The 27,976-nt window shown below is 38.1% G+C and overlaps 1 protein-coding gene and 1 long non-coding RNA gene across 2 annotated transcripts in view; one reads left to right on the top strand and one right to left on the bottom strand.

Annotated features, from left to right (window-relative positions):
- Window positions 1-27,976, bottom strand: part of LOC141278754 (uncharacterized) — a 69,820-nt gene that overhangs the window by 1,802 nt on the left and 40,042 nt on the right. The window contains exon 2 of the long non-coding RNA XR_012331900.1: window positions 11,547-11,633. This is a non-coding gene — a long non-coding RNA (uncharacterized lncRNA). The remainder of the gene's footprint in view (window positions 1-11,546; window positions 11,634-27,976) is intronic.
- The window catches only part of LOC101326359 (bifunctional heparan sulfate N-deacetylase/N-sulfotransferase 4), a 34,802-nt gene continuing 24,216 nt past the window's right edge, over window positions 17,391-27,976 (top strand). The window contains exons 1-2 of the mRNA XM_019928068.3: window positions 17,391-17,510; window positions 23,022-23,196. Coding sequence (XP_019783627.3) covers window positions 17,416-17,510; window positions 23,022-23,196 — 270 coding nt within the window. The 5' untranslated portion in view covers window positions 17,391-17,415. The remainder of the gene's footprint in view (window positions 17,511-23,021; window positions 23,197-27,976) is intronic.

Raw genomic sequence — 27,976 nt, forward strand, 5'->3', positions numbered from 1 at the left:
TGCCACCAGGGAAGCCCTAATTAAATGTTTTTTAGTCCATTCATCACAACCCTACAGAGTTAGGATCGATTAATATTATGTCACTGCCATTGCTATACATTCTCTAAATTAAATGTCGCAGGTACTTTATTGTATTTATAAACATACCTTTTTATTTAGTGCATTTCACTTTTAAAAAGTTATCTTTCCTTAGATTTTCAATTCACACTTTTTTATTACCACAAATAAAAAGAAAACATGCAAAATGATAATCTTAACATCTATTTAATTCCCTTTGGTTCCTTATGTAAATTTTCATTAGCACCAACTACCATATATGTGAAAACTGCTTTGTCACCTAATTAAAACATGCAATATGAATATCTGTCAATGGACAGCATGGTAAGTACAATGCAGAATGTATGTGTGCCCTTCACTGGAAGTGGAGTCTTTCGGAGTTGTTTACTATGAGAATATGTGCTGAGGACACACACGGAACTCTATCCCTTGAGTATATCCTCCTCAGTATAGTCCCTGGTGTGTAAGATTCTTAAAATTATACTCATGGGTTTCTGTTAATTCATGTCCCTTTTTGTTTGGGTAGAATAATCACTACAAAGCATAAAAGAATAAGGTTTCCTCTTTTTTTTTTTTTAACCTCTTATTATAGAAACCAAAACCACAACATGGAGGCAGTTGGAAGGTCAGATTCTTGCACATTCACTAATCAATGCTTTTAAGCTCTCAAGCTGTCAGGTTAGCTCAGTCTCAATCTTCAGTCAGTCACTCCCGAGTCTCACTATCAATAAACATGCCAAGCGTGATGTGGTTTCCTGCTTGCCTGTGTGACCAAGACTATGGTCAAAGAGCTGCAGTTTCAAAAAAAAAAAGAGCTTCAGTTTCTCTCTTTCCAGGCCAGTGTCTCCAGGATTAAAGAAGTAGGGAAGTAAAGCCACAGTGTGCTGACCTTAGGGAGTTAGTACCTTAGTTGATTGTAGCCGTGAAATCATCCAACTCCAGCTTAGAAACGATGAGATTTGAACGTCTGTGACATAAACATATCACAGGGTCTAGTGACATACACATTGTAGATTCTATTAGTTTGTGTCTATTGAAGGAATGCTGATGCAGAGAATTACAGTTTGTAAGAGCAGGAGAAGTTAGGGACATCTAGCCCAACTTACTCATTTTAGACACTTAAGGAGGTGAAATATCTTGTTCTAAGTCACGTGGCTTATTAGGGACAAGTCAGGACTAAAGTTCAAGTTGCCTTATTTCTAAGCCAGTGTAGTCCCAACCACACCAAGATGATAGTTTTACATTTAGAAAAATAAATCTACTTCTACCATCGACTGTCTGTGTAGAATGAAATATCAGGAATACCTTGTGACCTCTGAAGAATCTGATGGGGTATTCAGTGTGAGTTTTTGCAACCTATGCTTCTGAAGTACCTACATAATAAAAAGAAAGGTCTTTGCCTTCGTGTAATTTACAAACCATAATAGCATCTGGTTATGTGAACAAAATGACATCAAAAATTTGTCTTCAAATTTTTTCCTCTCTTTTCCACTCTATACCTATTTATCACTCTATTATTGCACTTACCTTATGGTATTGCAGACACTTGTGCTTGTCATACACCAGCTCATGCAGTCCTTAAGGAGTGAGACTGTGTTTATTCATTCGTGTTTGTAACCTAGAACCTAGCGTAGAACTTACTGAGGTTTTGTCATGGAAAAACTACTTGCAGGTAGCTCATAAAATAAAATTAAATTAAATTAAATTAAATTAAATGTAAATTGTTATAATACTTTCATACTTTATGAATCAAAATCATCATAAAATAAGTATATTTTGAACCCCTAATCCAAGTATAACAATAAAAAACTGAATTTTTTGTGTGTGCCCTACAGAAATGTCTGATAACTTTAATTTCATACTAAAAATGTCATACTATGAGTGAATACATTATATGAGACCAACCTATTAATAAGAGTTTAAAAATATAGTTTCTTTCATTGAGTTGGTTATCCAGATTCCCTGACAGGATATTCTTATAACAGTAAGTAATAATATAAGGTATTGTATGCGAGAGTGTGCAGTTATCTGTTTGAAGATACCCAGAGCTACAGAGTAAACTTGTCACCTTCTCCTGGGGTCAGTTTTGCTTTTGAGACTATTTCATTGGAAAATACAAATAGTATACATTTATTGAAATAAAGGTGGTGTAATATGGTGAAGAATGCATAGGGGTTTAGGATAAATCAGAGGTAGTCTGTGCTTAAAGCAACTCTCGTGGCGTTATTACCCCGGATCCACACATGAACCACAGGTCCCTTTTACCCACTTCCACCCCCAGAGGTTGGCATTTATGTGCCTCTGTAATCAGAGTACTTTGGTAGAAAAGTCTGAGTATGAATCAGACTATCAAGTGCTACAGGAGTTCTGTGGAGAGAGCATTCATTACGGATCAGTGCACGCAGAAAGGAAAGGCGTTTCCAAGGAGCTGAAGGACTCCCTAGCTTACATGGTGTACAGGTAGAGTCGAGTCTCTGTAAGGATGGTGTGTGTCTCAGAGTTTCTCCATATGGATTTGCTGATTGAAGCACTGAGAATACACATCCGTAACCTATTAAAATTCCTCATCAGTGTCCGTGGATTGTATTAAGCTTAAATGACATTGAGAGACAAAAAAACTGAAAGTCACCAGCTTGTATAATGCCGATTTGGAAAAGGATTTTGTTTAAAGACATGTACATGCCAAAATTAATAAGCAGAATAAAATTTAACCCAACACATCCAGATAGTAGGAAGCAGAAGAATTTAAAAAGAAAAACAAAAATATCTTTCGTAGCATTCTTCATTAAACAGTGAGGTCAGAACAGCAGAAAGTAAGCAGGGGGATAGAGAGAAAACCAGTAACCTGGGAATGTTTCTAATTAACAAAATAATCCTTCTACCATGAGCACTGGGCATTTTTAATGTTTCAGCTATTAAGGTCTAGAGATCGCCTTGTTATCTGGAAAAGGCACATGACTTGAGAGGGGATAATCAGTCTAACTGATAATTCCATGGTGTTCTTCTCAGGGAAGGATGTATAGAAGCAGTGAGCAGAGCAGATTCTTAGTAGAGAAAAGGCAGGTAGGTTGGAATAACCAGATCTAATGAGAACCAAAGTTATCTTCATATCTTCTATAAAAATATGAACTTCAGGATAAGGTCAGTAGTGTGATTTTTTTTATGTGTTTTTAGCTTGATTATGAACTTGTAATTTTTACTCAAGAGGGAGAATCTGAGTGCTCATACCCTTCTACGTAACATGATGTCATCAGAATTTACTGCCCTTTCTAAGTCTGGTTCATAACCTCAGGGAATCTCCTGTCCATTTTGCTGATGTCTACTTAAAAGTAAATCTGCCTCACCTCATCATATATTCCATGTACAGAAACCACTTGCATCCCCTTTACCTGTGTGAGAGCTAGTTACATGCATTTTCACTACACTGGCACTGTTATCATATACACTGCCTAAAGCAGTTTTAACTGAGAATATTTTCAAAGTTTCAATATGTCTATAATGCTAGATACTAAAAACAGTAAATTACTTTGTGTAACAGTTTCAGATATGTGGGGAACAATCAGATAGGGATATAATTGCTTTGTAACTTTCTGACCTTTAGAATTAAAACCGTAACAATGGAGCAAAGTATGAAAGTGTATGCAAATGTATCCTTTTTTTTCATAATCATTGCAGGATCCTGTTTCTCTCTCTCTTTCTGTCTCATACACACACACACACACACACACACACACGCACACAATTTAACTGCAGAGACAATCCCAGCTTTGGATTTCAAATCTGAAACTAATGTGCTGTGTCACCTTCAGCACAACCTAAATAAAACACCTTGCATCTCAGCTTCCTCAGCTATAAAGAAAGGATAATAATATCTGTCTTGCCAGGTTGCTTTGAGGATTAGAAATAATCTGTCAAGCAAGTGCCTGGAATATAGAAGGTGATCAATAAAACTTAGATATTATGTTAGCTGTTATTCAGACCATATAAGGAAAGTCAGAGTAGGAAAAGTCTAAACAAAAATTTTCAGAATATAAAATAGGAAATGCAAACATCCTGTTATTAAAGTTGTGATTAAACAGTTACAAGGGAAAACATGCTAAGAAGAGACATAAATGAAGAAATATGGGCGCCTGGATAGCCCTAAAACAGCATAAAATAGAAGGAATGCAGTTTTAAAAAAAGTCTGCCTAGGGACTTCCCTGGTGGTGCAGTGGTTAAGAATCCACCTGCCAGTGCAGGGGACATGGGTTCAAACTCTGGTCCGGGAAGATCCCACATGCCGCAGAGCAACTAAGCCCATGAGCCACAACTACTGAGCCTGAGCTCTAGAGCCCGCGAGCCACAACTACTGAGCCCACGCACCAAAACTACTGAAGCCTACATGCCTGTAGCCTGTGCTCTGCAACAAGAGAAGACACCACAATGAGAAGCCCGCACACCACAACGAAGAGTAGACCCCGCGCACCACAACTAGAGAAAGCCCTTGAGCAGCAACAAAGACCCAGTGCAGCCAAAAATAAATTAATTAATTAATTTTTTAAAAAAGTCTGCCAAGATTGACGTATACAAATGCCATCAATTATAAGATACCTACTGGAAAAACTGAAGTAATGTAAATTGAATAGTTAATAATAAAAACATTTGGAACAGCAAGTATTATAACATCTTAGCATCCAGGTAATTTTATTTGATAGTTTACTCCTATCAGTATAACTTCCTGGGAAAGTACAACTAAAATAACTAGTGTCTTTGTCTACCAAAATAAGTGTTTATCTATGTTCAGTGTGTTAAAGTCAAAGGAAACTCTTTCCAAATCTTATCAATCTGCCTATTATTTCTGTGAAAGTTTTTTTTTTTTTTTTTTTGCTGCGTTGGGTCTTCGTTGCTGCACGTGGGCTTTCTCTAGTTGTGGCGAGTGGGAGCTACTCTTCGTTGTGGAGCACGGGATCTAGGCACACAGGCTTCAGTAGTTGCAGCACGTGGGCTCAGTAGTTGCAGCACATGGGCCCTAGAGCACGCAGGCTTCAGTAGTTGTGGCGCAGGGCTCAGTAGCTGTGGCGCACGGGCTTAGTTGCTCCACAGCATGTGGGATCTTCCCGGACCAGGGATCGAACCCCTGTCCCCTGCATTGGCAGGTGGATTCTTAACCACTGCGCCACCAGGGAAGTCCCATGAGAGTTTTACTTTGCCAGTTTTGCATGCAGAAATTTGAATGGCAAAAACGTGTATTGCAATAAAGAATAAAATTGGTCTAGTTGAACCTACAGAACGAAGAGAGGTTGCACAAAAGGCTTTGACTTTCAACAGTGGCACTGAATAATTGATCAGTTTGCTCATCCACTTTGCTGAGCATAAAGAAACCATTTGAGCAAATGAACTGAACACCTTCTCTGATTTTTGTTTGTTGAGTTATATATGGGGAATAGGTAATGGAAACTGCTTTCCTATTGCTTAACATCTAAAATACAGTTGAAAAGCAAAATTCTTTGCAAATGAAGCAGTTAAATGATAATATGAGGAAAAAAAATTTTAAGTTCTAAAGTGATGGTGTGAGTAAATGGCAAGACCTAGCTTCTGGGACCACCATGAAGAACATCACTGGCAACTGTGAATGATTTTTTTGTGGATGTTTGAGAAGTAAAATATCTACACAGTTCATGTTATGTTAATTTTTAAACATATATCAAAATCTGCCTATGCTTGTTACTAAATGTTTATGGTGCCTGTCCCAAGGCAGTTAATTGATCCTTCAGTCCATAATTATCAAGCACGTCTTATGTATTAGATTGTAGCAATCAAGAAGACAGAGGTCGGGCTTCCCTGGTGGCACAGTGGTTAAGAATCTGCCTGCCAATGCAGGGGACACGGGTTTGAGCCCTGATCCAGGAGGATCCCACATGCCACGGGGCAACTGAGCCCGTGCACTGCAACTACTGAGACTGTTCTCTAGAGTCCGTGAGCCACAACTACTGAGCCCACGTGCCACAACTACTGAAGCCTGTGTGTCTAGAGCCCGTGCTCCACAACAAGAGAAGCCACAACAATGAGAAGCTCAATCGCTGCAACTAGAGAAAGCCCATGAGCAGCAATGAAGACCCAAAGCAGCCAAAAATAAATAAATAAAATCTATTAAAAAAAAGAAGACAAGAGGTCTTCTCTTCAGAGCACTTACATTCTAGTTGAATATAATTATTATAGATACAACTATACTATTAGTTTTCATATTATATACTATTACTAGAAACACATCCTTGAATAAAATAATTTCAGGTACTGAAATGCAGTGAAGAAAATACGGCAGGAAGCTGTTATAGAGAGACAGGAACAAAAGGAAGTGCTTTGGCTCTGCTCATCAGGGCAGACATCTCATGTGGGGTGATATTTGAATTGAGCCCTGAAGGATGACAAGTGCTAAAACAATGAATTGGAGAGTTGCAGTAGCCATATAGCAAGAATATCCAGAAATAAACTGAATTAGGATTATATAGGAGTCTTTGGGTCATCTGGTAAGACAGCCCACAGCTTCTGGTTTGCCTGAAGAAACTCCAAGCCATTTCCTTATCGGGTATCCCAGAAGTCTAGCCATCTGGCTGTGAGGAGGGGCACCTTAGGTGCTGGTGCTTCTGACAAGCACCAGGAAGTCAGTTCTTAGCATGGCTATCTGCAAGAAACCAGTCCATCAGCAAGAGTAATCTTCTGCTGCTCCAACTGCCTAACTAATCTAGGCAAAGGAAAGAAAAAAGTTAATGTGGGATTACAGAATAAGCATTTTCTTTCATAGAGCACGATTTAATCATTTAAAATATATTAACTCATTTAATATATATATTTTTGTTTGTTTGTTTTCTTTTTTTTTTTTTTTTTTTTTTTTTTTTTTTTTTGCGGTACGCGGGCCTCTCACTGTTGTGGCCTCTCCTGTTGCGGGGCACAGGCTCCGGACGCGCAGGCTCAGCGGCCATGGCTCACGGGCCCAGCTGCTCCGCAGCATGTGGGATCTTCCCGGACCGGGACACGAACCCGCGTCCCCTGCATCGGCAGGCAGACTCTCAGCCACTGCGCCACCAGGGAAGCCCCTCATTTAATATATTTATGCAATATATTTATATTTATGCATATATATACCTATATGCAAGGTAGATAATATCAATCATTTTTTATTATAGGAATCTGAGGTCCAGAGAGTTTAGGACAATTCCTTAAGACACAGACAGTCTCTCTCCTGAGCTCACACTCTTAACAACTGGGCTATGCTGCCCCTCCAAAATAAATAGGAAAGGTTTATGGTGGATATTAGCTTCAGCAAGAAGAACTGGCAAGATTATGACTCTGTATTGTGGGGGAAAAATAAGAGCATTGCACAGAAAGATAAATAATTCAAAGATTCAGGTGCAGGTATATCTATAGTAGGGAACACAGTAGAACTGAAGCTTTAGGTTGGTGTTGGCAGCTGTTAATTCACAGCAGTGCTACTCAAAGTGTGGTCCACGAACAGTCTTGAATTATTTGTTGCTGATTCGCCATGAGACAAGAAGTTTGTGCCAACATATAAACAATCTATACCACTAAGCAGCTGGTTGCATCATCCGGAATCTTCTTTTTTTCCTGTAACAGGATGTTCTTGTTGAAGCATGCAGTGCAGTAATTGACATTCTGACACAAGTTTTTTTTTTACCTTCTCGCAAAGTGTTTTGAAACACATTGAGCGAGAATATAGGCAATGTTGCTATAATGATGACACTCCAAAACTACAGTGGCTAAATAAAGTAGAAATCTATTTCTCCCTCATACAACTGTCTAAAAATGGGCAAGCAGTCTACGAGAGTTAGACAGCTCCGTTCCACATGATTATCCAGGGCCCCAGGTTGGCAGGTATTCAACATATGTATGGCTTCCACCTCTGAGTCCAAGGCACATGCTGCAAGTGTAGCCATTTTAGAGCTGGCAGTAAGTAGGAAAGGAAAAATCTAGGGAGAGCAAGTTTATCCTTAAGAAGATACTTTACGTCCTTTTGGCTCCCTTTCCTTAAACTGAAATGATTCATAGGAAGAAAGCTAAATTCAAGAGACACTGTGAAATACAGTCTGTAGCTGAGAACCCAGAGACTGAACAAGAGGATGCTCTGTTACTGAAGGAAGAAAAGGAGACAAGATAGTTTAGGCTTCTGTGCTCTAGTGAAAATTACGTTTAGAGAGTTAAGCTGAAGCTAGACCACAAGAGGATTGGCGATTGAACACTGAATGAAAGATTGCAGAAAACAGAGACACCAGTAAAAATAAAATAAAATTTCATCTTTATGTAAAATAAGAAATGTTGAGTTTATTGGCTTGTAATTAACTCCTTTTATCACAGTTTCTATAGATGAATTCATCAAGAAATCCAAGATATATAGCCTAACCTTTTGCAAGGCGAATTCTCACACAATGCATACATAACTGGTCTCTCTATATTGCACTCTGTTCTTCTTCCAATGGAAGATGGTAATGGAAAGTGCACTGGGATCAATTCTGAGATAGGGCTCTGGTTCAATGATTTACTGAGGAAGCGCTTTCAGGAAAAGCTTATAAGGGAAAATGTAGAACAGGAAAAAGCAGAGCGTGGATGTGGTCTTAGGAAAAGTCTGGATCCTTGACTGGATCTGCAGGGAGAGAGCCAATTACACAAGTTGTCTCACCTTGAAGCAAGCTGGTCAGGCTTTTACACCCCTGTATCAGTCAGTCACTGGACACGGGCCACCTCTGGAGTGTCGGGAGGGGATGCACGACTTCCTGTCGGGTAGCTCCTATTGGCCAAGGGCAATACTCAATCTCCCCAGCTGGGGGCGGAAGTGGGGTGGGAATGGGGATAAGGTGTTGCATTGGCCAGAGATAAGGTTTTTCCTTCAGTGGAGGAAAGAGCACTCAGTCCGCCACACACCCCTGTCCATACCTTGTACCACATAGCTATACTTGCTTCTCACATTGCACTGATTCACCCAGGAACAATTTTTCCACAATCGTGAGCATTATTCCTGGGGAAACCTGTAAGAGGAAGGTCATTAGGAGAAACTGCAACCTTGTTGCTGCAGTTGGCTCCAAAGCTGAAACCAGTGCACAGTTTCTCCCACCTCTATCCCCTATTCTGGATTTCCCCCACCTGTGGTTAGCACTTCTGCTGGTCTAGATGGCTGGCCCTGTGGGTCAGGTACAGTCTCAGGACCAACTGCAGTAGCAACAGTTCTAGTTTGTCTCACTAATTCTTTTCTTGTAAATTTCCCTAGGAATTATGACAGAGGAAGCCTGTGCCTGGATAAAGATAACTTAATTTGTGAAGCAAGGAGTGCACTGTGGTAGACTCTGATCTGGTGCCCAGCCCAACCCTAATCAGGCTGTGGTGGCTCTGCTTTCTCAATTATTAAAATTGGGCACGGAAGTATCAACAAGTAACCTAGTGAATTATTTGAGTGCCAAAGATATTTCTCCCTGTATAATAGCTGTTCTACATCTCATGATGATCAGAGTCAATTGTCCCTATCAGGATGGTAACTCATTTCCATGCCTGATGGTCTACTGGCACAAGAAAGCCAAAGTGAATGGGTACAAGCTGCAACTTTTAGTGTGGTGATCCACACTAAAGCATCTCTCCTCTGGGAACCAGAACTCCTAGACCAGTAGACCTTAAAGTTGTGGAGATGGAAAGCACAAATTCTCTAATGAAGCCATTAGAAATGATGGTGGATGGGTCCACTCCTACATCGACTCCTTAATTCCTAGACACAGCTACACTACCCTTTGGAGACACAGCACCAACCAACAGCTTTTGATTTAAGAAGTACAGTGTGGGCTTCCCTGGTGGCGCAGTGGTTGAGAGTCTGCCTGCCGATGCAGGGGACGTGGGTTCGTGCCCCAGTCTGGGAAGATCCCACATGCCGCAGAGCGGCTAGGCCCGTGAGCCATGGCCGCTGAGCCTGCGCATCCGGAGCCTGTGCTCCGCAACGGGAGAGGCCATAGCAGTGAGAGGCCCGCATACCGCAAAAAAAAAAAAAAAAAAAAAAAAAAGAAGTACAGTGTATCTCCAAGCTGGTACTTCAACTGTATCTTTCATGCGGTCTTTCACCACTCTATCAGGCCAGCAGCTCTGGATAGTGAGGCGTGATAGGACCACTGACTCCCATGGGCAGAAGCCTACTATCACACTTCACTTTGTCAAGAGTGGTCCCTTTACCTGAAGCAATATTATGTGAGACACCGTGTCAATGAGTCAGACACTCCATGAGGCCTTGCATAGTGATGATGGCTAAGGCTATGTAAGCAGAGAAGGTAAATTCATACTCTGAATATGTGTCAGGTGAGATCAGGATGAGTCACTGCCCTTTGAAGGATGGAAGTGTCCAATGTAATCCGTTTTCTACTAAGTGGTAGGAGAGTGCTATTTCTGGGACTTAGAACTGGCCTCTGTTACTGACACGTCAGGTATTCAGCAGCAGCTGTAACTAAAGCAGACTTGGGGGGAGGAAGCCCAGGAATGGCTTCCATCTTGCTACCACAGCTTCTCCATTCATAAGCCCATTGCTTCAGCACTGGGTTGGTTGAGAACAGAGGTTACATGACATGTGGGAGTGCTGGGAGCTGGCTAAATCATCTGACTGCTTGGTTGTTCAGCACTTCTACATTGGATACTCTCTGGTGTACATCAGTGGGTAACACAAAGATTATCACACGTTTTGGTCGCTATCACAGGTCCATCCACCTGCCTCTTCCCTAGAACTTAGTAGCCCTAATATTCCTGTCTTGCTCCTTTAAGTTCCTTGGCTAACCCATTCATCACTGCTTATTAGTCCACTATACCCTTACCTTGGGCTACTAGTCTATTTGCAAAAATGTGGATGGCCAGAGACACTGTCCAGAACTTTGCCAATTGGACACTTTCCCTTAACCATTTGTTTTTAGGAACCTCCCTGAATGGGCCTGTAGGGCAGCTGCAGTCCACTTTAGGTTTCTACCAACATATGGGTCAACCTACCTACAAACCAAGCTAGGGTTTTCCCCTCTTCATCAGCAGATTATAGAGGACCTTCCATGAAACTATAAGAATGAGCGGATATAGAGGCATGAGTGGAACAGTGATAGGTGACATGGGGTCTGGGCACTTGTTTATAAAGTTAACTTATAGCTTTTGTATCTTCTTGAAATCAGTTCTGGATGCACCACCCCATCTTACAATGAATTGCTACTGGGTACACTTGAACTTATGACTTGGTTGGTCTGTCAATACTCAGCTTATGATGGCCAATTAATGGCCACATGATCACTTTGAAAATCCATGACAAGCATTATCTCTTCCAGGACCCAGCAACACCTTGCTGCAGAACCTTAGGGGAGTACACTGTGATTCTCTTGTGGGACTTGACCACAACTCTCTTTGATGTCATTTTATACCATAGATGCCATGGTACCATGGGTCTGGCAGGATGTATGGCCCAAGTGGGAGGGCTGCTTGGACCTCAGTCTTACCTCTTGTAGGTTTCTTTCTTTTTCTGGGTTCCACTCAAAATTAGCAGGTTTCTGCATCATCTGGTCGGTGACTCAGAGCAATAATTCCTAGGGCAAAAAAAAAAAATGCTGCGTCCAAAACCCAAAGAAGCCCATCCAGCACTGTGCTTCTATCTTAGTAGTAGGAGTTGCAAAGTACAATAACACAGCCTGTACCTTGGAGGGCATGTCCCAGCATGCTCCAGACCACTGGGCTTTGAAAACCCAGCAAAGGTAATAGGCCCCTGATGTGATATTAGAGAAGATATGGCTAAAAAACTGATTAAAGTATATAAATGTGAACCATAAATGATTATTCATCTAATGCTATTTTTAATATTTGAATAATAAATGTAAAATTATAATTGTTTTAATGGTTAACATATTTTTAGAAAGAATTTTATTTGTAAAAATGATTTTTGAATATAATTATTAATTTCATTACCAATATAATAAAACCAATTGGTCAGTCAATAGATATTTCAAAAATTGTATCACTTTCATTTAAGGGCTCTTTTAATTCTCAGAAGTGTCATGAATTGGATGATGAATCTGGTCACTTGAATGGAATGGAGAGCATCACAGAAGAATGTTGAGATGGGGATAAAATTGGACAGATGGCTATGTTAGGTCTGGCATTTCCTCACCATATCTATACAACAGTGACACATATTCAATTTAAAATATTGGTCTAGAGTTCAGGAGGGAAGTAGGGGCTAGAAATAATGATCTCATGGTATCTGCTTGTGGGGGAGGGCCAAACTAAGAGATTATCTGGATCAGCAGAGAATAGCACATAGTGTGAAAAGGAAAGGAAAAGCTGGCCAAGTTTGGACTTGAAGGATGGCTTTCAAGCCACTAGGGAAAAAAAAAAAAAAAATAGGAACGATTAGGGCAGAGCACAGAAAACTGAGAAACTACATTCAAACCAGGTAGAGACAAGTTAAGGCTCAGGTGTACTGAAGTAAAACATGAATTCAGAGACAGAGTGGAATCTCAGCAGTTAGAACGTAGCCAAGGCTCAGAAGGATGATGGCAGGAGCGACTTGATGCTGAGCTCTAACCATGAAGGAAAGGAAGGTGCCAATTTAGAAACCAAAGAACCAGAACAAGAACAAGGTCTAACTCCTAGTTCTAAGGTATCAGGCAAGAAGTTGATCCTGTCTTTTGAGCAATTTTTATGGAACAGAGCTAGGCATTCATTACACAGTAAGATTCATTATTCTTCCTTCTTGCAGAATCCATGTGATGATAAAAGACACAAAGACATCTGGTCCAGAGAGAAAACTTGTGACCACTTACCAAAATTCCTTGTAATTGGGCCACAAAAAACAGGTAAGAACAGCCAACTGTGCTGTTTACATTCTTTTTTTTTTTTTTTTTTTGTCATGAAACACATGGTCATATGGTATTTGATTGTTTGGCTTTGTGAAATATTTAGACACCCATGCAAGTTCATTATTTGAATTGTTCTTCACCCCTGTGGATCATCTTTATGCCATGATCCTCAAAGAGACCCTACAGTTGCTCATTTAATTAGACTTATGGGCTAAAGTTTTATCTATCAATTTAAAAACTGTTCAACAGACATCACATTTTTGTTTGTTTGTTTGTTTTTTTGTTTTTGCGGTACGTGGGCCTCTCACTGTTATGGCCTCTCCCATTGCGGAGCACAGGCTCCGGACGCGCAGGCTCAGCAGCAATGGCTCACGGGCCCAGCCGCTCCGCAGCATGTGGGATCTTCCCGGACCGGGGCACGAACCCGTGTCCCCTGCATCGGCAGGCGGACTCTCAACCACTGAGCCACCAGGGAAGCCCCAGACATCACATTTTTGACAACTTGCAGCTTATATATCACAGTTGTGATATCTGATTTTTAATTTCTACTTTTTGTGGCTTTGCCTAATTAACTCCTGAATTAAGTTATAAAAAAGGGCTTTGGCTTGATTCAAATTATTTTACACTGCATAGCAACCTTGAACTGATTTATTGTTCAGAAGCACTGTCATTATTACCTTCAAATATTCTACCTGTGTAGTTCGTTTGTTTTCCAAATAATCATTATGTATGAATATGGTTTAGACTTATTTTCTGATACACCTATGGCTCATCAGGCATTTTTTTTCCCGTGATATTTTCTCATGTGCTGAAGGACAAGTGCATGAGAAATGCAGTAAAAGAGCTGAAGGATGGCTTTCATTGGTATTTCACCCATGAGATGACACTTTCAATTAGAACATTTTATACTTTCTTCAGCATGTGAGAGCTTTATATACTTTGCTCATGTCCTGATTAATTAAACTTTTTATTGAGTTGCTGTATTTTGAATTCACAACTTTGGCTAGAAGCCCTTTCATCAGTGAGTACACAAACCATAACACAAAACGAACAGTCACAATAAATAAGACTGGCCTAGATGAAGATATTTATAATACAAGCATGTAGACTATTTTAAAGGTTGTGGGCAAATTTTCCAGACTATTAGATATTTGTTGTTGAAATCTTTTCTTCCTCCATGAATATAACTTGTATTACAATAATAAGTTACATGTGCGGGGGGGGGAAAAAAGCACATATTTTCAGATATACCACTTTTGTTGTTGTTATTGTTTAAAATGTGCATTAATTTTCTACCAACTCCCTCACAGCAGTTCTAACACTGGAATGACTACTAAAGAAACAAAACATTCCTATGTTGTAAAATCATGCTAAAAATTTAAGTCATATCCTCTATCATTTGTCATTGACTATTACTACTTCTTAGATCTGCTAGAACACTACAGGTTAGTAAGAAAAGATCTAGTTTTCTTCTTTGCTGTTTGTATTTACAGACAATAACTTATACTTTTAGATTTTAATATTTGACCTACCAGTATGGAAATGATAAAGTTTTTAGCTGGTTTTGGTCTTCCCAAGACAAACAAACAAGTTAAAGGAAGTGGATGATAATATTTTATATGCTATGAAAATGCTATCTTAGTGTGAAAATGATTGTGATAATTCTTAAAATCCATTCAGTCATAGAAGTCTGAAGTCTTCATTTGTTCTCCTATTGCTTCTGTTGGCAAAACTCCATGTCAGAGGCTGTAAATTCCCTGGAGAATGGGCACAGATAAATGCTAAGAACCTGGCCTTTAATGTAAAGTTGTCTTTAAATAACTTAAACCTGACCCATGCATTCCTTGCAATAAACATGAGATATAAAAGTGGTCCTCAAACCCCTATTTGCTCAGTTGTTCTGAGGTGAGAATGGAAAGATGAAATATCCCACCTCATTGCTGAATCCTGGAAAAAATTTCTATCAGCTAAAAGTGGGGCAGTGAATGGGGATTGACAGGGAGTGGGGTAGGCCTGGGTTTAAGGCACTCAAAGTTGACACCGTAGTCCTACTAGAATCCTGTGGACACATGGGCATTCTTCATGATTCTAGGTCATGTGATTTTGATATCACTAGGGTAGGAGAGGATTTCCAAAAGGGTTAAGTTTAGCACAATAGTTCTGAAAGCATAATTCATTGGCCTTAAATCTTCTAGAAGATCAGATTTCCCATTGTCAATATTGATTTCTCACAATTTGACTGACTTACCCTGGTACATTTACTCTGGTAAAACTAAAAAGAAGTTGATTATACGCAAAATAGAACAAAGTTTCTCTTAGAGCATTACAACGTGTGAGAAACTTCCTCTACAAAATATTTATATCAAAGACAGTGGATAAAAATGAACGTCAAGGATAGATGAAAGCACAGGCAATAATAAAGTAAATATAGATTTTGAGCCCATGGACCCAGATTTTATGGCTGATCATATGAACATCAAGCCATGTGTCTACTGTCCCTGGCTGAAATTGCTTTCTCCTTCCTTCCTCTCAGAGGCCTCCCGACATCCCTCCTGCTTCTGGCAGTGTGAAGGTGTATGGCTCAGAGCATAAAGGCTTTGACTTTCTGTAGCCCAGGGGAGCTCTGGGTGCAATTCTGTGACCATCAGGGTGGCTAAACATTTGTACATGCTACCAAATGAGGTTATAGAGTATTCATTTTAAAATATTCAGCAATAATTCAAAAATATCCCTGTATCTTTGCCCTGGATCCATCCAATCTCGACATCTCAGGGATGTTAACCTATTAATATTTTCAGCTCTTGTGTGTCTCAAAAATCTCCCTCTCTGTCTCTCTCTGTCTGTCTTTCTCTGTCTCTCTCTCTCACACAAACACAAGCTTCTTTCTCATCATCAATTAAATATTTTTATGTAGGCCCCATTCTAAATACTTTCTAAAAAGTATTTAGAAAGAAACCTTCTGGATTCCCTGTTCCCTTCCAGCTGCTCTTCTATACTACTCCACCTCTAATTGATTTCCTCTCCCTGGAAGATTTTTGTTCCTCCTCTCACATTTTCTCCTTGTTGAACTCCTTTTATTTTCAGGAGAAAATCAGATCAGTCCTTCAGGACTGCTATTGCCCCCCATAACTTTCATGGCTAAATTTTTCAGTGTGTTTGAGATAGTTCTTCTGTAGTTTGGGCCTCTAATTTAGTTCTTAACCAGTTTTGACTCCTTTAATATTTTTTGTTACTTTTATATAATTTGATTCCATATTTGTTCATTTTAAACATGTTTTTCAATTAGTAATTAAATCTCCTTAAGGGCATTTATTAATTTTTGTCCTCAAATTTCACTAGGAGCCACCCATTCTGGATTTCTTAGGTCCCCCAAGATCTGTTGTTACTTTCCTTTATATACACAATTCTCTGATGATCTTCTCTGCTTCCAGATCCCCAGCTACTATCATTTTTGTTGTGCCAGCCCTCTTGTGTAGTTCATTCCAAGCTCTCCTAGGGCTGGGAAATCCAACAAAATCTCCTGGGTGCAACACGTTACAAAAGAAAGAACCTTTTCCATCAGGGAAGTTTTGATTTATGAGAGCCTGTCCCTTCATGACCCTTCCTGCTGTGGTCCTCAGTATCTGGCCTGACTCAGGTTTAGAGGTGACATTTGTGCCTTCTGTGATACGTACACTCAGTGGGTTCTATTAGCCAGTCTGTTTAGCCTAGTGTCTCAGCTATCAGACCTGATTGTCCCATCTTGTCAGGGTAGAACATTCAACTGGCCGCCTTCCAGAATCCTGCACTCCTCTTTCAGCCTTACTGGAAATATGTTTTTAAGGTACAACCTTAAAAAATGCTTCCTCCTGGAAGTCTTCACTGACTTCCCAAGTATAAATCACCCATTTTCTCAGGTAATAGAAACACACTCTGCTCTTATCATGGAACCTCCCTCACTACGCTGCAATTACCTGTTTACTTGACTCAAGTCCACAGATACACTTTAAGTCTATCGAGGCCAGCAAATGTATTTTTCTTATCAAGATTTATCGTCAATCATTACTACAGCAACTTGTACAGAGTTGCACAGGTCAACATCTTTTGAATAGTTTGATTTAATTTAATTGATCTGAATATAATATTAATTGAGGTTCAGGTATTGTGCTTGATGTCTTTGATACTTTTGCCACTCATCCGACTCCAGGAGGGAAATTGAACCACCTGATTTCTGAAGTTCTCCCCTAGCTGTATTATCTACCAGTCTGCTTGACTTTGACTATGTCCTCATATTAAATGAAGTGTTTAGGTCAATAGAATCATGAAGACTAATATAAGAGCACAAATCATTGCCACATGAAATGCACTGAACTGATTTTAAGGAAATCATTTTGATACTGGAATGATTTGGTCTTTTGCATATTACCTTTTGAGCAAAAATTTTGTTACAATATATGTCTCTTCTTTTATTGCTGTATAACCTGTTGCCTCCTGTTTTGTAATAGGAACAACAGCACTTTATTTATTTCTTCTTATGCACCCTTCCATCATCAGCAATCTCCCCAGCCCCAAAACATTTGAAGAAGTCCAATTCTTTAATGGCAACAACTACCACAAGGGAATTGACTGGTAAGAAAAATAACAAAAAGTAAAGTCCATTATTAACACATGCTCGTTCACAGCTGAGCAATTATAGATGTATGCATGGCATCTACATAATTACAGAATAAATGTATGTTCAATTCTACCATAGTGAATTAGAGATTAATTTATAATGATATATTTAATCAGTGTTGCCTATAATTTGATTTGGACAGTGCAATAATGATAATATTTTTCTGGTAAATTATTATGATTGAATAAAGAGGATTATGGAATATTTTTCATCAGCACTATTCATAAGGATATTTAAAATTCTCCTTAAGCATATTATTATTTTACTGTGCCTAGAATTTTTTTTAACTAAATACATAATTTGTCTTCACAGTGACTCTTGAGAAAACAAATAAATCAGTAGGTTGTTTTATTTTATAGTCCATGACATGTATCTTCATTAATCACATAGACTGTAAATGTTGTATCATAATATAAGCTGATATTTGTCATGCCAATAACAGAGCATTTCCAAAATCATATTACTGCTAGTCACACATGTGTATAAGAGGAAAATTACTTTGTATTTGATAAGTTATGATAATTTCAAAATCACAATATTTTTCCTAAACTGAAATAGAATAAACCTGGTATTGTAACTGATGTTCACTCTGGGGAATATTTCCAGCTCTATCCCAATTTTCTAAGGAAAATATGGCCCTGATTTCCAAATCCCCCCCTGAGGAAAGTTCCCCTCAATGCATACCTCTGTAGCATGTAACCTTATGTCAACATTACACGTGAATATGTCCTCATAAAAGGCTCATTCTTTTAAGATGCAGCTGGGGGGGGGGGGGCAGGGGCGATGCCAGTGAGCAGATTTGACTTCCCATCTTGAGTAGAGCCGTGTCCACTCTGCACCTAGGAGATCACTATGCTACCTTACTTTAAAAAGACTAAATAAATTTTGAAATTGCATGCAAGTTACTGAAAGCAGAGCAGCAATTTTATCTGTGAGCTCAAATGGAACACAAATTGTTAAGCAGGAATATAGATGACACTTTTCACCACTTCACATTTGGGAAATATAATAACAAATGCCAAAGAGGAAAATAAGTGTCTTCTATGAATTCTTCATTGCTCTTATTATTTATTTCTAGAACATTTGAGGGTTAGAGAAGTGATGAGCTGTAAAGAGGGTTACACACATAATTAACGCCTTGCACTGAATTAACTTCTGAACATATTGATTCCATAATCTACACACAGAGGAATGTTCCCACAGCATATGGTAGAGTGAACCTGCCGAGGCACCACAGAATCAACTGGCAGGAAATATCTCCTTAATTACTCTGGATAGACTATAATGTGTTCACATTGCTACACATACTACAAATCACGCAGAAGTTAAAAAGGAGGAAAGCAACTATGCCCTAATCAGTTTAGTATTTTATAGCTGTTCTGAGATTTTCCTCTTTTGTGCACTTTAATCTCAATTTAAGAATTTTGCATTCAAGTTTGCAAATATAAATTTGCTATTTTTTTTTGAGAGAACACATTTTATTCTCAAGAATTTTAAACATATCATAAAAGTTTAATATATACAAATCAAGATAAGAATAATTCCTTAATTACATCTAGTATGGATGACACAGGGAAGAATATATTTTGAGAGACCAACTGTGAAAGGAAACTGTTATATAAATTTTCCACAAAGGTGTAAATAGTTTAGCAGTCTATCCTGTGAGGTACTTGAAAAATTCTGGGTTTTTTTTCAAGTTAGAAATAATTTATTTTGTATAGTTTCCCTATTAAAAAATTATACAATTTTTAAAGGTTGCTTTCCTTTTATGCTTATTACGAAATATTGACTATATTCCCTGTGTTGTACAATACATCCTTGAGCCTATCTTACACACAATAGTTTGTACCTCCCACTTTCCCACCCCTATATTGCCTCTCTCCCCCTGCCACTGGTAACCACTAGTTTCTTCTCCATATCTGTAAGTCTGCTTCTTTTTTGTTATATTCATTACTTTGTTTTATTTTTTAGATTCCACATGTAAGTGTATCATACAGTATTTGTCATTTTCTGACTTATTTCACTTAGCATAATGCCCTCCAGGTCCATCTATGTTGCTGCAAATGGCAAACCTTTGTTCTTTTTTACAGCTGAATAGTATTACATTGCATATTCATACCACATCTTCTTTATCCATTCATCTGTTGATGGACATATAGGTTGCTTCCATATCTCGGCAATTGTAAATAACATGCTATGGACATTGGGGTGCATGTAACTTTTTTTTTTTTTTTTTTGCGGTACGCGGGCCTGTCACTGTTGTGGCCTCTCCCGTTGCGGGGCACAGGCTCTGGACGTGCAGGCTCAGCGGCCATGGCTCACGGGCCCAGCCACTCCGTGGCATGTGGGATGTTCCTGGAACAGGGCACGAACCCATGTCCCCTGCATCAGCAGGCAGACTTTCAACCACCGTGCCACCAGGGAAGCCCCTCATTGTAATTTTGATTTGCATTTCTCTAATGATTAGTGATGTTGAGCATCCTTTCATGTGTTTGTTGGCAATATGTATATCTTTTTTGGAGAAATGTCTGTTTAGGTCGTCTGCCCATTTATGGACTGGGTTGTTTTTTTTTTTTGATATTGAGCTGCATGACCTGCTTGTATATTTTGGAGATTAATCCTTTGTCAGTTGCTTTGTTTGCAAATGTTTTCTCCCATTCTGAGGGTTGTCTTTTCATCTTGTTTATGATTTCCTTTGCTCTGAAAAAGCTTTTAAGTTTCACTAGGTCCCATTTGTTTATTTTTGTTTTTATTTCCATTTCTCTAGGAGGTGGGTCAAAAAGGATCTTGCTGTGATTTATGTCATAGAGTGTTCTGCCTATGTTTTCCTCTAAGAGTTTGATAGTTTCTGGCCTTACATTTAGGTCTTCAATCCATTTTGAGTTTATTTTTGTGTATGGTGTTAGGGAGTGATCTAATTTCATTCTTTTACATGTAGCTGTCCAGTTTTCCCAGCACCACGTATTGAAGAGGCTCTCTTTTCTCTGTTGTATATTCTTGCCTCCTTTATTAGAAATAAGGTGACCATATGTGCATGGGTTTATCTCAGGGCTTCCTATCCTGTTCCTTTGATCTATATTTTGGTTTTTGTGCCAGTACCATACTGTCTTGATTACTGTAGCTTTGTGGTATAGTTTGAAGTCGGGGAGCCTGATTACTCCAACTCTGTTTTTCTTTCTCAAGATTGCTTTGGCTTTCGGGATCTTTTGTGTTTCCATACAAATTACGAAATTTTTTGTTCTAATTCTGTGAAGGATGCCATTGGTAGTTTGATAGGGATTGTATTGAATCTGTAGATTGCTTTGGGTAGTAGAGTCATTTTCACAATGTTGATTCTTCCCATCCAAGAACATGGTATATTTCTCCATCTGTTTCTATCATCTTTAATTTCTTTCATCAGTGTCTTACAGTCTGCTGCTTACAGGTGCTTTTCTCCTTAGGTAGGTTTATTCCTAGGTATTTTATTCTATTTGTTGCAATGGTAAATGGGAGTGTTTCCTTAATTTCTCTTTCAGATTTTTCATCATTAGTGTATAGGAATGCAAGAGATTTCTGTGCATTAATTTTGTATCCTGCTACTTTCCCAAATTCATTGATTAGCTCTAGTAGTTTTCTGATAGCATCTTTAGGATTCTATATACATAGTATCATGTCATCTTCAAACTGTGACAGTTTTACTTCTTCTTTTCTGATTTGGATTCCTTTTATTTCTTTTTCACCTCTGAAAAAGAAATCACCTCTGATTGCCACTCCCTTCTGGCTTGCAGAGTTTCTGCTGAAAGATCAGCTGTTAACCTTATGGGGATTCCTTTTTTTGTTATTTGTTGCTTTTCACTGTGGCTTTTAATACTTTTTCTTTGCATTTAATTTTTGATAGTTTGATTAATATGTGTCTTGGTTTGTTTCTCCTTGGATTTATCCTGTATGGGACTCTCTGCTTCCTGGACTTGACTATTTCCTTTCCCATATTTGGGAAGTTTTCAAACATTTTCTCAGTCCCTTTTTTTACCTCTTCTTGTTCTGAGACCCCTATAATTCGAATGTTGGTGTGTTTAATGTTGTTCCAGAAGTCTCTGAGACTGTCCTCAATTCTTTTCATTCTTTTTTCTTTATTCTTCTCTGCGGTAGTTATTTCAACTATTTTATCTTCCAGGTCACTTATACTTTCTTCTGCCTCAGTTATTCTGCTATTGATTCCTTATAGAGAATTTTTAATTTCATTTATTGTGTTGTTCATCATTGTTTGTTTGCTCTTTATTTCTTCTAGTTCCTTCTAAACGTTTCTTGTATTTTCTCCATTCTATTTCCAAGATTTTGGATACCTTTACTATCATTACTCTGAATTCTTTTTCAGATATACTATTTCCTCTTCATTTGTTTGGTCTGGTGGGTTTTTACCTTGCTCCTTCATCTACTGTGTGTTTTTCTGTCTCCTCATTTTGCTTAACTTTCTGTGTTTGGGGGTCTCCTTTTTGCAGGCTGCATGTTCATAGTTCCTATTGTTTTTGGTGTCTTCCCCCAGTTGGTAAGGTTGGTTCAGTGGTTTGTGTAGGCTTCCTGGTGGAGGGGACTAGTGCCTGTGTTCTGGTGGATGAGGCTGGATCTTGTCTTTCTAGTGGGGAGGACCACGTCCGGTGATGTGTTTTCAGATGCACCTGGTGTGTCTGTGAACTTATTATGATTTTAGGCAGCTTCTCTGCTAATGGGTGGGGTTGTGTTCCTGTTCTTGCTAGTTGTTTGGCATAGAGTGTCCAGCTCTGGAGCTTGCTGGTCATTGAGTGGAGGTGGGTATTAGGGTTGAGATGGAGATCTCTGGGAAAGTTTTCACTGTTTGATATTACATGGGGCCGGGAGGTCTCTGGTGGACCAATGTCCTGAACTTGGCTCTCCCACCTCGGTGGCTCAGTCCTGACACTCGGTCGGAGCACTAGGACCCTGTCAGCCACATGGCTGCTAGTGTTGGAGGGTCTCCCGCAGAGGCAGGGGTGGCTGTGGCTCACTGCGGGGACAAGGACACTGGCGGCAAAAGTTCTGGGAAGTACTCCTTGGCCTGAGCCCTCCCAGAGTCTGAAAAATTCTTAACTAAGATATGAAGTAATTTAAAATATTTACTAGGCAATATGGTGTAATTTGCTGTTTGCTAAGGGTAAACCTAATTTTTCTGGTTTTGGTTTTCGATAGCACAGAACATCAACCCAAATGTAAAGGATTTTCCCTCTGTTCTTTAACAACCTACCTATTTCATCTCACTCTTACCCCTGCCCTAACTAGTCCATTAGAACAATACTGCCTGGGATTGTTTTTACATTCAAAGTGTACACAATAGTCTCTATTTTGACTATTATAACCCCAATAATTAGAAATTGATATAAATGGATGTCAAATATTTAAATTATTTCTTATCCATAGTATGGCAGGAAATCAATTAGACCTCAAATTAATTAATTGTCTTTCTCTGCCTTCAGGTATATGGAATTTTTCCCTACTCCATCCAACATTACAAGTGACTTTCTATTTGAAAAGAGTGCTAATTACTTCCATTCAGAAGAAGCTCCCAAACGAGCTGCATCTCTGGTCCCCAAAGCCAAGATCATCACCATCCTCATTGACCCCTCAGACAGGGCATACTCTTGGTACCAGGTATGAAGCAGTGAAAAATACCATTAAAAGCATTTGGTCATAGCTTGAATGTAAGCAATGGTGAATTAACAAAGTAAAGTCCAGATGTATTGAACAGTCAAATGTTAAAAGAGCTAAACAAACAAAAAAAATTATGAGAAATAAGAACTATTGATAAGATCTAATTGATATCAATTTGGGCAAGGAGTTTCAAGCATAAACATAACAGAAGAAAATCACACATCAAGGAATTAATAGATTGAACCATATAAACATGTAAAATGTTGGTCAGTCACAATTAACAAAATTAAAATTACTATCTAAGTAGAGAATCTTTAGCAATACATGTTAAATGGCTTAGTTCCTTTAATTTGTAAAAACAAAACAAAAAGTTCCTACAAACTGGTAAAAATAACTAACTAAATAAATATTTGAGTAAAAAAATGAGCAGACAAGCAAAAGGCATAGATAAACAATCTACATACACACACACAAATCCAACCGCACAATAATTTACATGAAAAATTAGGGATCAACAAAATATAAATCAAAATGGTACTTTTTAAAATATCATCTTGGCAAAAATTGTCATGCTTGTTCTCTCTGTTGACAAGGATGTGTTGATAAAAGTACTAGAACTTTCCAATAGAAGGATATATATGGAGATATTTTCTGAAAACTAATTTGATGACAGTTATCAAAAGGTTTGTAAAGGTACTTTTGTGCTGTGATTCCTCTTCTGGAATCAATCATAAGAAAACCTCAAAAGGATTAAAAATATGTATCCCTTTTTTATTCATCGAGGTACTAATCATAATAACAAAAGGAAAAGTAAATATCCAACAATATAGAATTGTGTCACACCGAAATGGAGTATTCTTCAGCATTTCATGATGGTTTTAATCCATAGAATGATAATTAAAACATAGTGTTCATTCTAATGTGTGGATAGATATTAATCAAATAAGCAAAAAGGTATATAATTAGAAATTTTGAATGCTCTGTGAGGAAGTATGGGAGGTGCTATGAGAGCACTCTCTAGAGAAGTCAACTTTAGACTTAAAACTGATGGACGAGTAGGTTTAACTGAGTGAGAGTAGAGGGAGAGTGGGGCAGAGGGAAAGTATGTGTAGTCCCCTGGGTGCAAAGAACCACAGCACAGCTAAAGAACTAAAAGAAAGGGTTCATGTGGTTAGAGAGCAAAACCTGAGGTGGAGACCTGTGGGAGATGAGTCTGAGAGGCAGATGGGGGCTAGAAGCCAAGTGGGAGAACCAAGTGGCCACCATTCCTTGAGCCATCGAAAGCCTTTTTAAAATGTTAAACCAGTGTGTAACTACCAGAATTCCTTTTAGAAAACATGATACTATCTGCTATTTGAAGAATGGATTGGAGTGGAAGAAGTAACCACTCAGAGAAGTCAAGTAGAGGCTATTGCAATAGTCCTGCTGTGAAATGGCAGTAGCAAGGACAAAGATAGTAAGTAGAAATGAAATGAAGGATAAAGTGTCAAGAGATAGGGATTAAAATCAACAGAGCCTGGAGAGAAAACAGTGTCAAAGATAAATCAAATTTCCAGTCTGGGCAACTGGATGATAACCATATATTCCCATGAAAAAGAAGCACTGAAGAAGGATACAGGTGTTGTGCAGGGGTGGGGGGAGGCTAAAGATGTGACACAGATGGAAATCATGAGGTTATGGCGTCACTGTCACACCAAAAGCAGCAATAAAGGTGGCTGGCACTGTGGGGAAGGGTCTGAGCAGGAGACAGAAATTTGTGAATCAGAGGCAAAAAGCCACAGAAATGGTGAAATCGCCTAAGGAGAAGGTTCAGAGAAGAAAAGTAGAGAACAGAATGAAGCAGCCAGAGAGAAAACAGCCAGAGGAGTAATAAAAAATTCCAGCAGATACCAAGAAAGGAGTACTACCAAATGAAGGAGGTTACAGCAATGTCAAACAGCTGCTAAGAAATTAGACAATTAGGCAAAATAAGGCCTAAACCGTTTTCATTCAGTTGAAAGACATGGAGGGAAGTGAAACTTTTAGCAAACAAGACACAGCGGATCAAGGAAGATGTGTTTATAGTGGTGGTGATTTGAATAATAATGAAAAGTTTTCAAAGGAAGAAGGATGTTAAAGGTCCCCCAAGAGAAAATGGGGAATCAGCCCTGGGAGGATCCTGAGAGATCTGAAGGGTGGCTACAGGAAATAGCTTAGATGGGAGGGAAGCACTCCATTTCCAGAGTTCTTCACTTTTCTTGTGCTGGGACCCTTCCGGCAGTAGGGTGGAGTCCATGTTCCCCATTTCAGAAATATATTTTTAAAGCATTAAAATACATAGTATTACAAAGGAAACAACTATTTAGAAAAGTAATTAAAATCAGTAACAAATTTAAAATCAAATTTGTTTAAAAACAAATTTAAATTTACTGATATTTTAAATTAAAAGTAATTTAAAATCAGTAACAAATATTTACTAAATCATTAAATGGAAACATCTAATGATGGGGCTAATACTACTGTAATTTTGAAATAGCGGTGAGTATAAACATTTGATATATCTGAAAGACCTGTAATGTGATAAAAAAGAACTGATTTTTATTGGTGGTAAGATCACAAGTACAGTACATACCAAATTTTATTTAGAAGTTACTAAAAATAAAGAGACATTTTTTTGAAGATTCAAGTTCATAGATCCTCTGAATTCTATCAGCGGGAGTTATTAAGAACCCCTGCATTGAAACTTAAGGGATAGAAAAGGGTATAAATGTACTTGCTGGTAAATTTGAAGGTCTGGGATAGAGAAATTAAAGTGACTATGATGGTCTCTTTTTCCTTTAAAAAGTTGAGAACAAGTTAATCTAATGAAAAGAGGGGGAAAATTTGGGAGGCAGTAGTTTGAGGAGAGAAAAAAGGGGGTATGAAATCTTGCTACAGGGGTGAGGTAAAGTTGACCAGAGAAATGTAAAATTGCCCATTGCAATGAAAGCCTAATTAAAGCTGATGACCTTGAATTTAAGGTGGTAATAATCTATATGTACTAAAATCCCAATGATATGAGTGCATACATAAATTAATGTCAAAATAGATTAAAAGAAAAAATTTAATAGCATTGTAAAATAACAAGTAATTTTTCTTTTTCCTTTATTCTTTTTCTTGACTTTTCAAAATTTCTTCAATAAACATATATCGCTAAGAACAAATAATGATGGACAGGAAAACGTGATACTGCAAACTGAGATTGCCAGTGGTTAGGAATTCAAGTGGAACACTTGTTTTGGGAGCAAAATGCAGAAATTATTGTTAGAATCCATGAGTCAATGACTCCCTAATATACAAAAATGTGTCTTTCTCACTATAACAAAATTCATATTGCAAAGCAAGATAAACTCATTTTTTTCAATCATGCCAAAAATATTGAGTTATTAAGCCTTAATGAAACATTTTGAATGTGAACACTTGGAGAAAAATGTTGCACATTTTCCTGGCAGAAAAAATGGTCACTACTTAGAGCAGCTTATATGAATCTCTTTTTTTTCCCACATGGATTCAACTATTTTTTTTTAAAAAAGAGAGAATCTATGCCTGCTTCTTCAAGTAAATTCTTTGAACATACACATTTGAAATGAATAATTTTTTCTGATAATACTTTTTATTGCTATATTGCTAAGAGTAGGGTCCCCATCCTGCTGTACATTTCAAAATAATGCAACCTATTACTTACGTTGCATTATTACCCAGTCCTGTCTATTCAGTAAGTACCATAAATTTGAAGCTCAGCAGGTATAATTCAGAAAGTCCTACAAATGTCACCTGCCACTACAATTTCTACCCCACATTTTTATAATGGGCCTTACAGAGGACCTATAGTGCTATTTTTTCCAATTCTGTGTGACTTCTGGTCATATTTTTACGCTAATCTTTTTAGTTGCATAAATATAAAAAAAAAGTTGGTGCTAAACTGGTATAAGTCAATATAGAGCAGATTAAGTACAATTCCATATTATCACTGTGCAAAGTAGAAATGTTCGCATTACTGTATTAACGTACACATAGTATGTTTATATTTCTTCACTCAAGTTACCCTGTTTCTACACCTTGTATTAATTAAATGTACTATGTAGTCTCTATGTATGTAGCATAATGCATTTACAAATAAGGTCAATAAGTATGCAATTATGAGAGGGCTTCAAAAGTATTATTATTTCTACCAACCTACCACTCACTAGTTACACTTTAACCATTTACCACTTAATCATCTTTACTTTCTTAGCAATTTTTATTTCTAACATATATAAGGGCTGCTATTACATAATTCTATCAGGCTCTAATATACTTCCATCCTTATCCTGTAGTAAATTTTCTTTAAGTTCACTTTTAGATATCTTGCAAAATCAATTCATCCATTCCCACACACCTCATACATCCTCACTCAAATTTACTTTAAAGTTCTCTTAGTTTCCACATTTATTTTTTTCTGCTTATTAAAATCTTTCTCACTACACTTTAGCTCAAAAGCATCAACCATTAAAAAAGATCCCTTCATCTTTCATTCAGAACTAATCACTTATTGGTCTGGCTATCACAGCAAATAACTTATATCTCTAGTCAAATATATGACTTTATCACAATCTGTTAATCTGTTGTTTTCCATACCAGATTTTGATTTCTTTGAAGACAGCAATTTTGTCTTACCTGTAGCTTTTTATCTCTAGAATCTATTGCAGGTTATTGTTCTGGGAAGGATCTTAATAAATGCTTATAAAATTGTATTGATTTGTGTGGGGCTCTTGAGCTTGAC

This window comes from Tursiops truncatus, chromosome 5 (assembly GCF_011762595.2).
Source record: "Tursiops truncatus isolate mTurTru1 chromosome 5, mTurTru1.mat.Y, whole genome shotgun sequence".
Lineage (NCBI taxonomy): Eukaryota > Metazoa > Chordata > Mammalia > Artiodactyla > Delphinidae > Tursiops > Tursiops truncatus.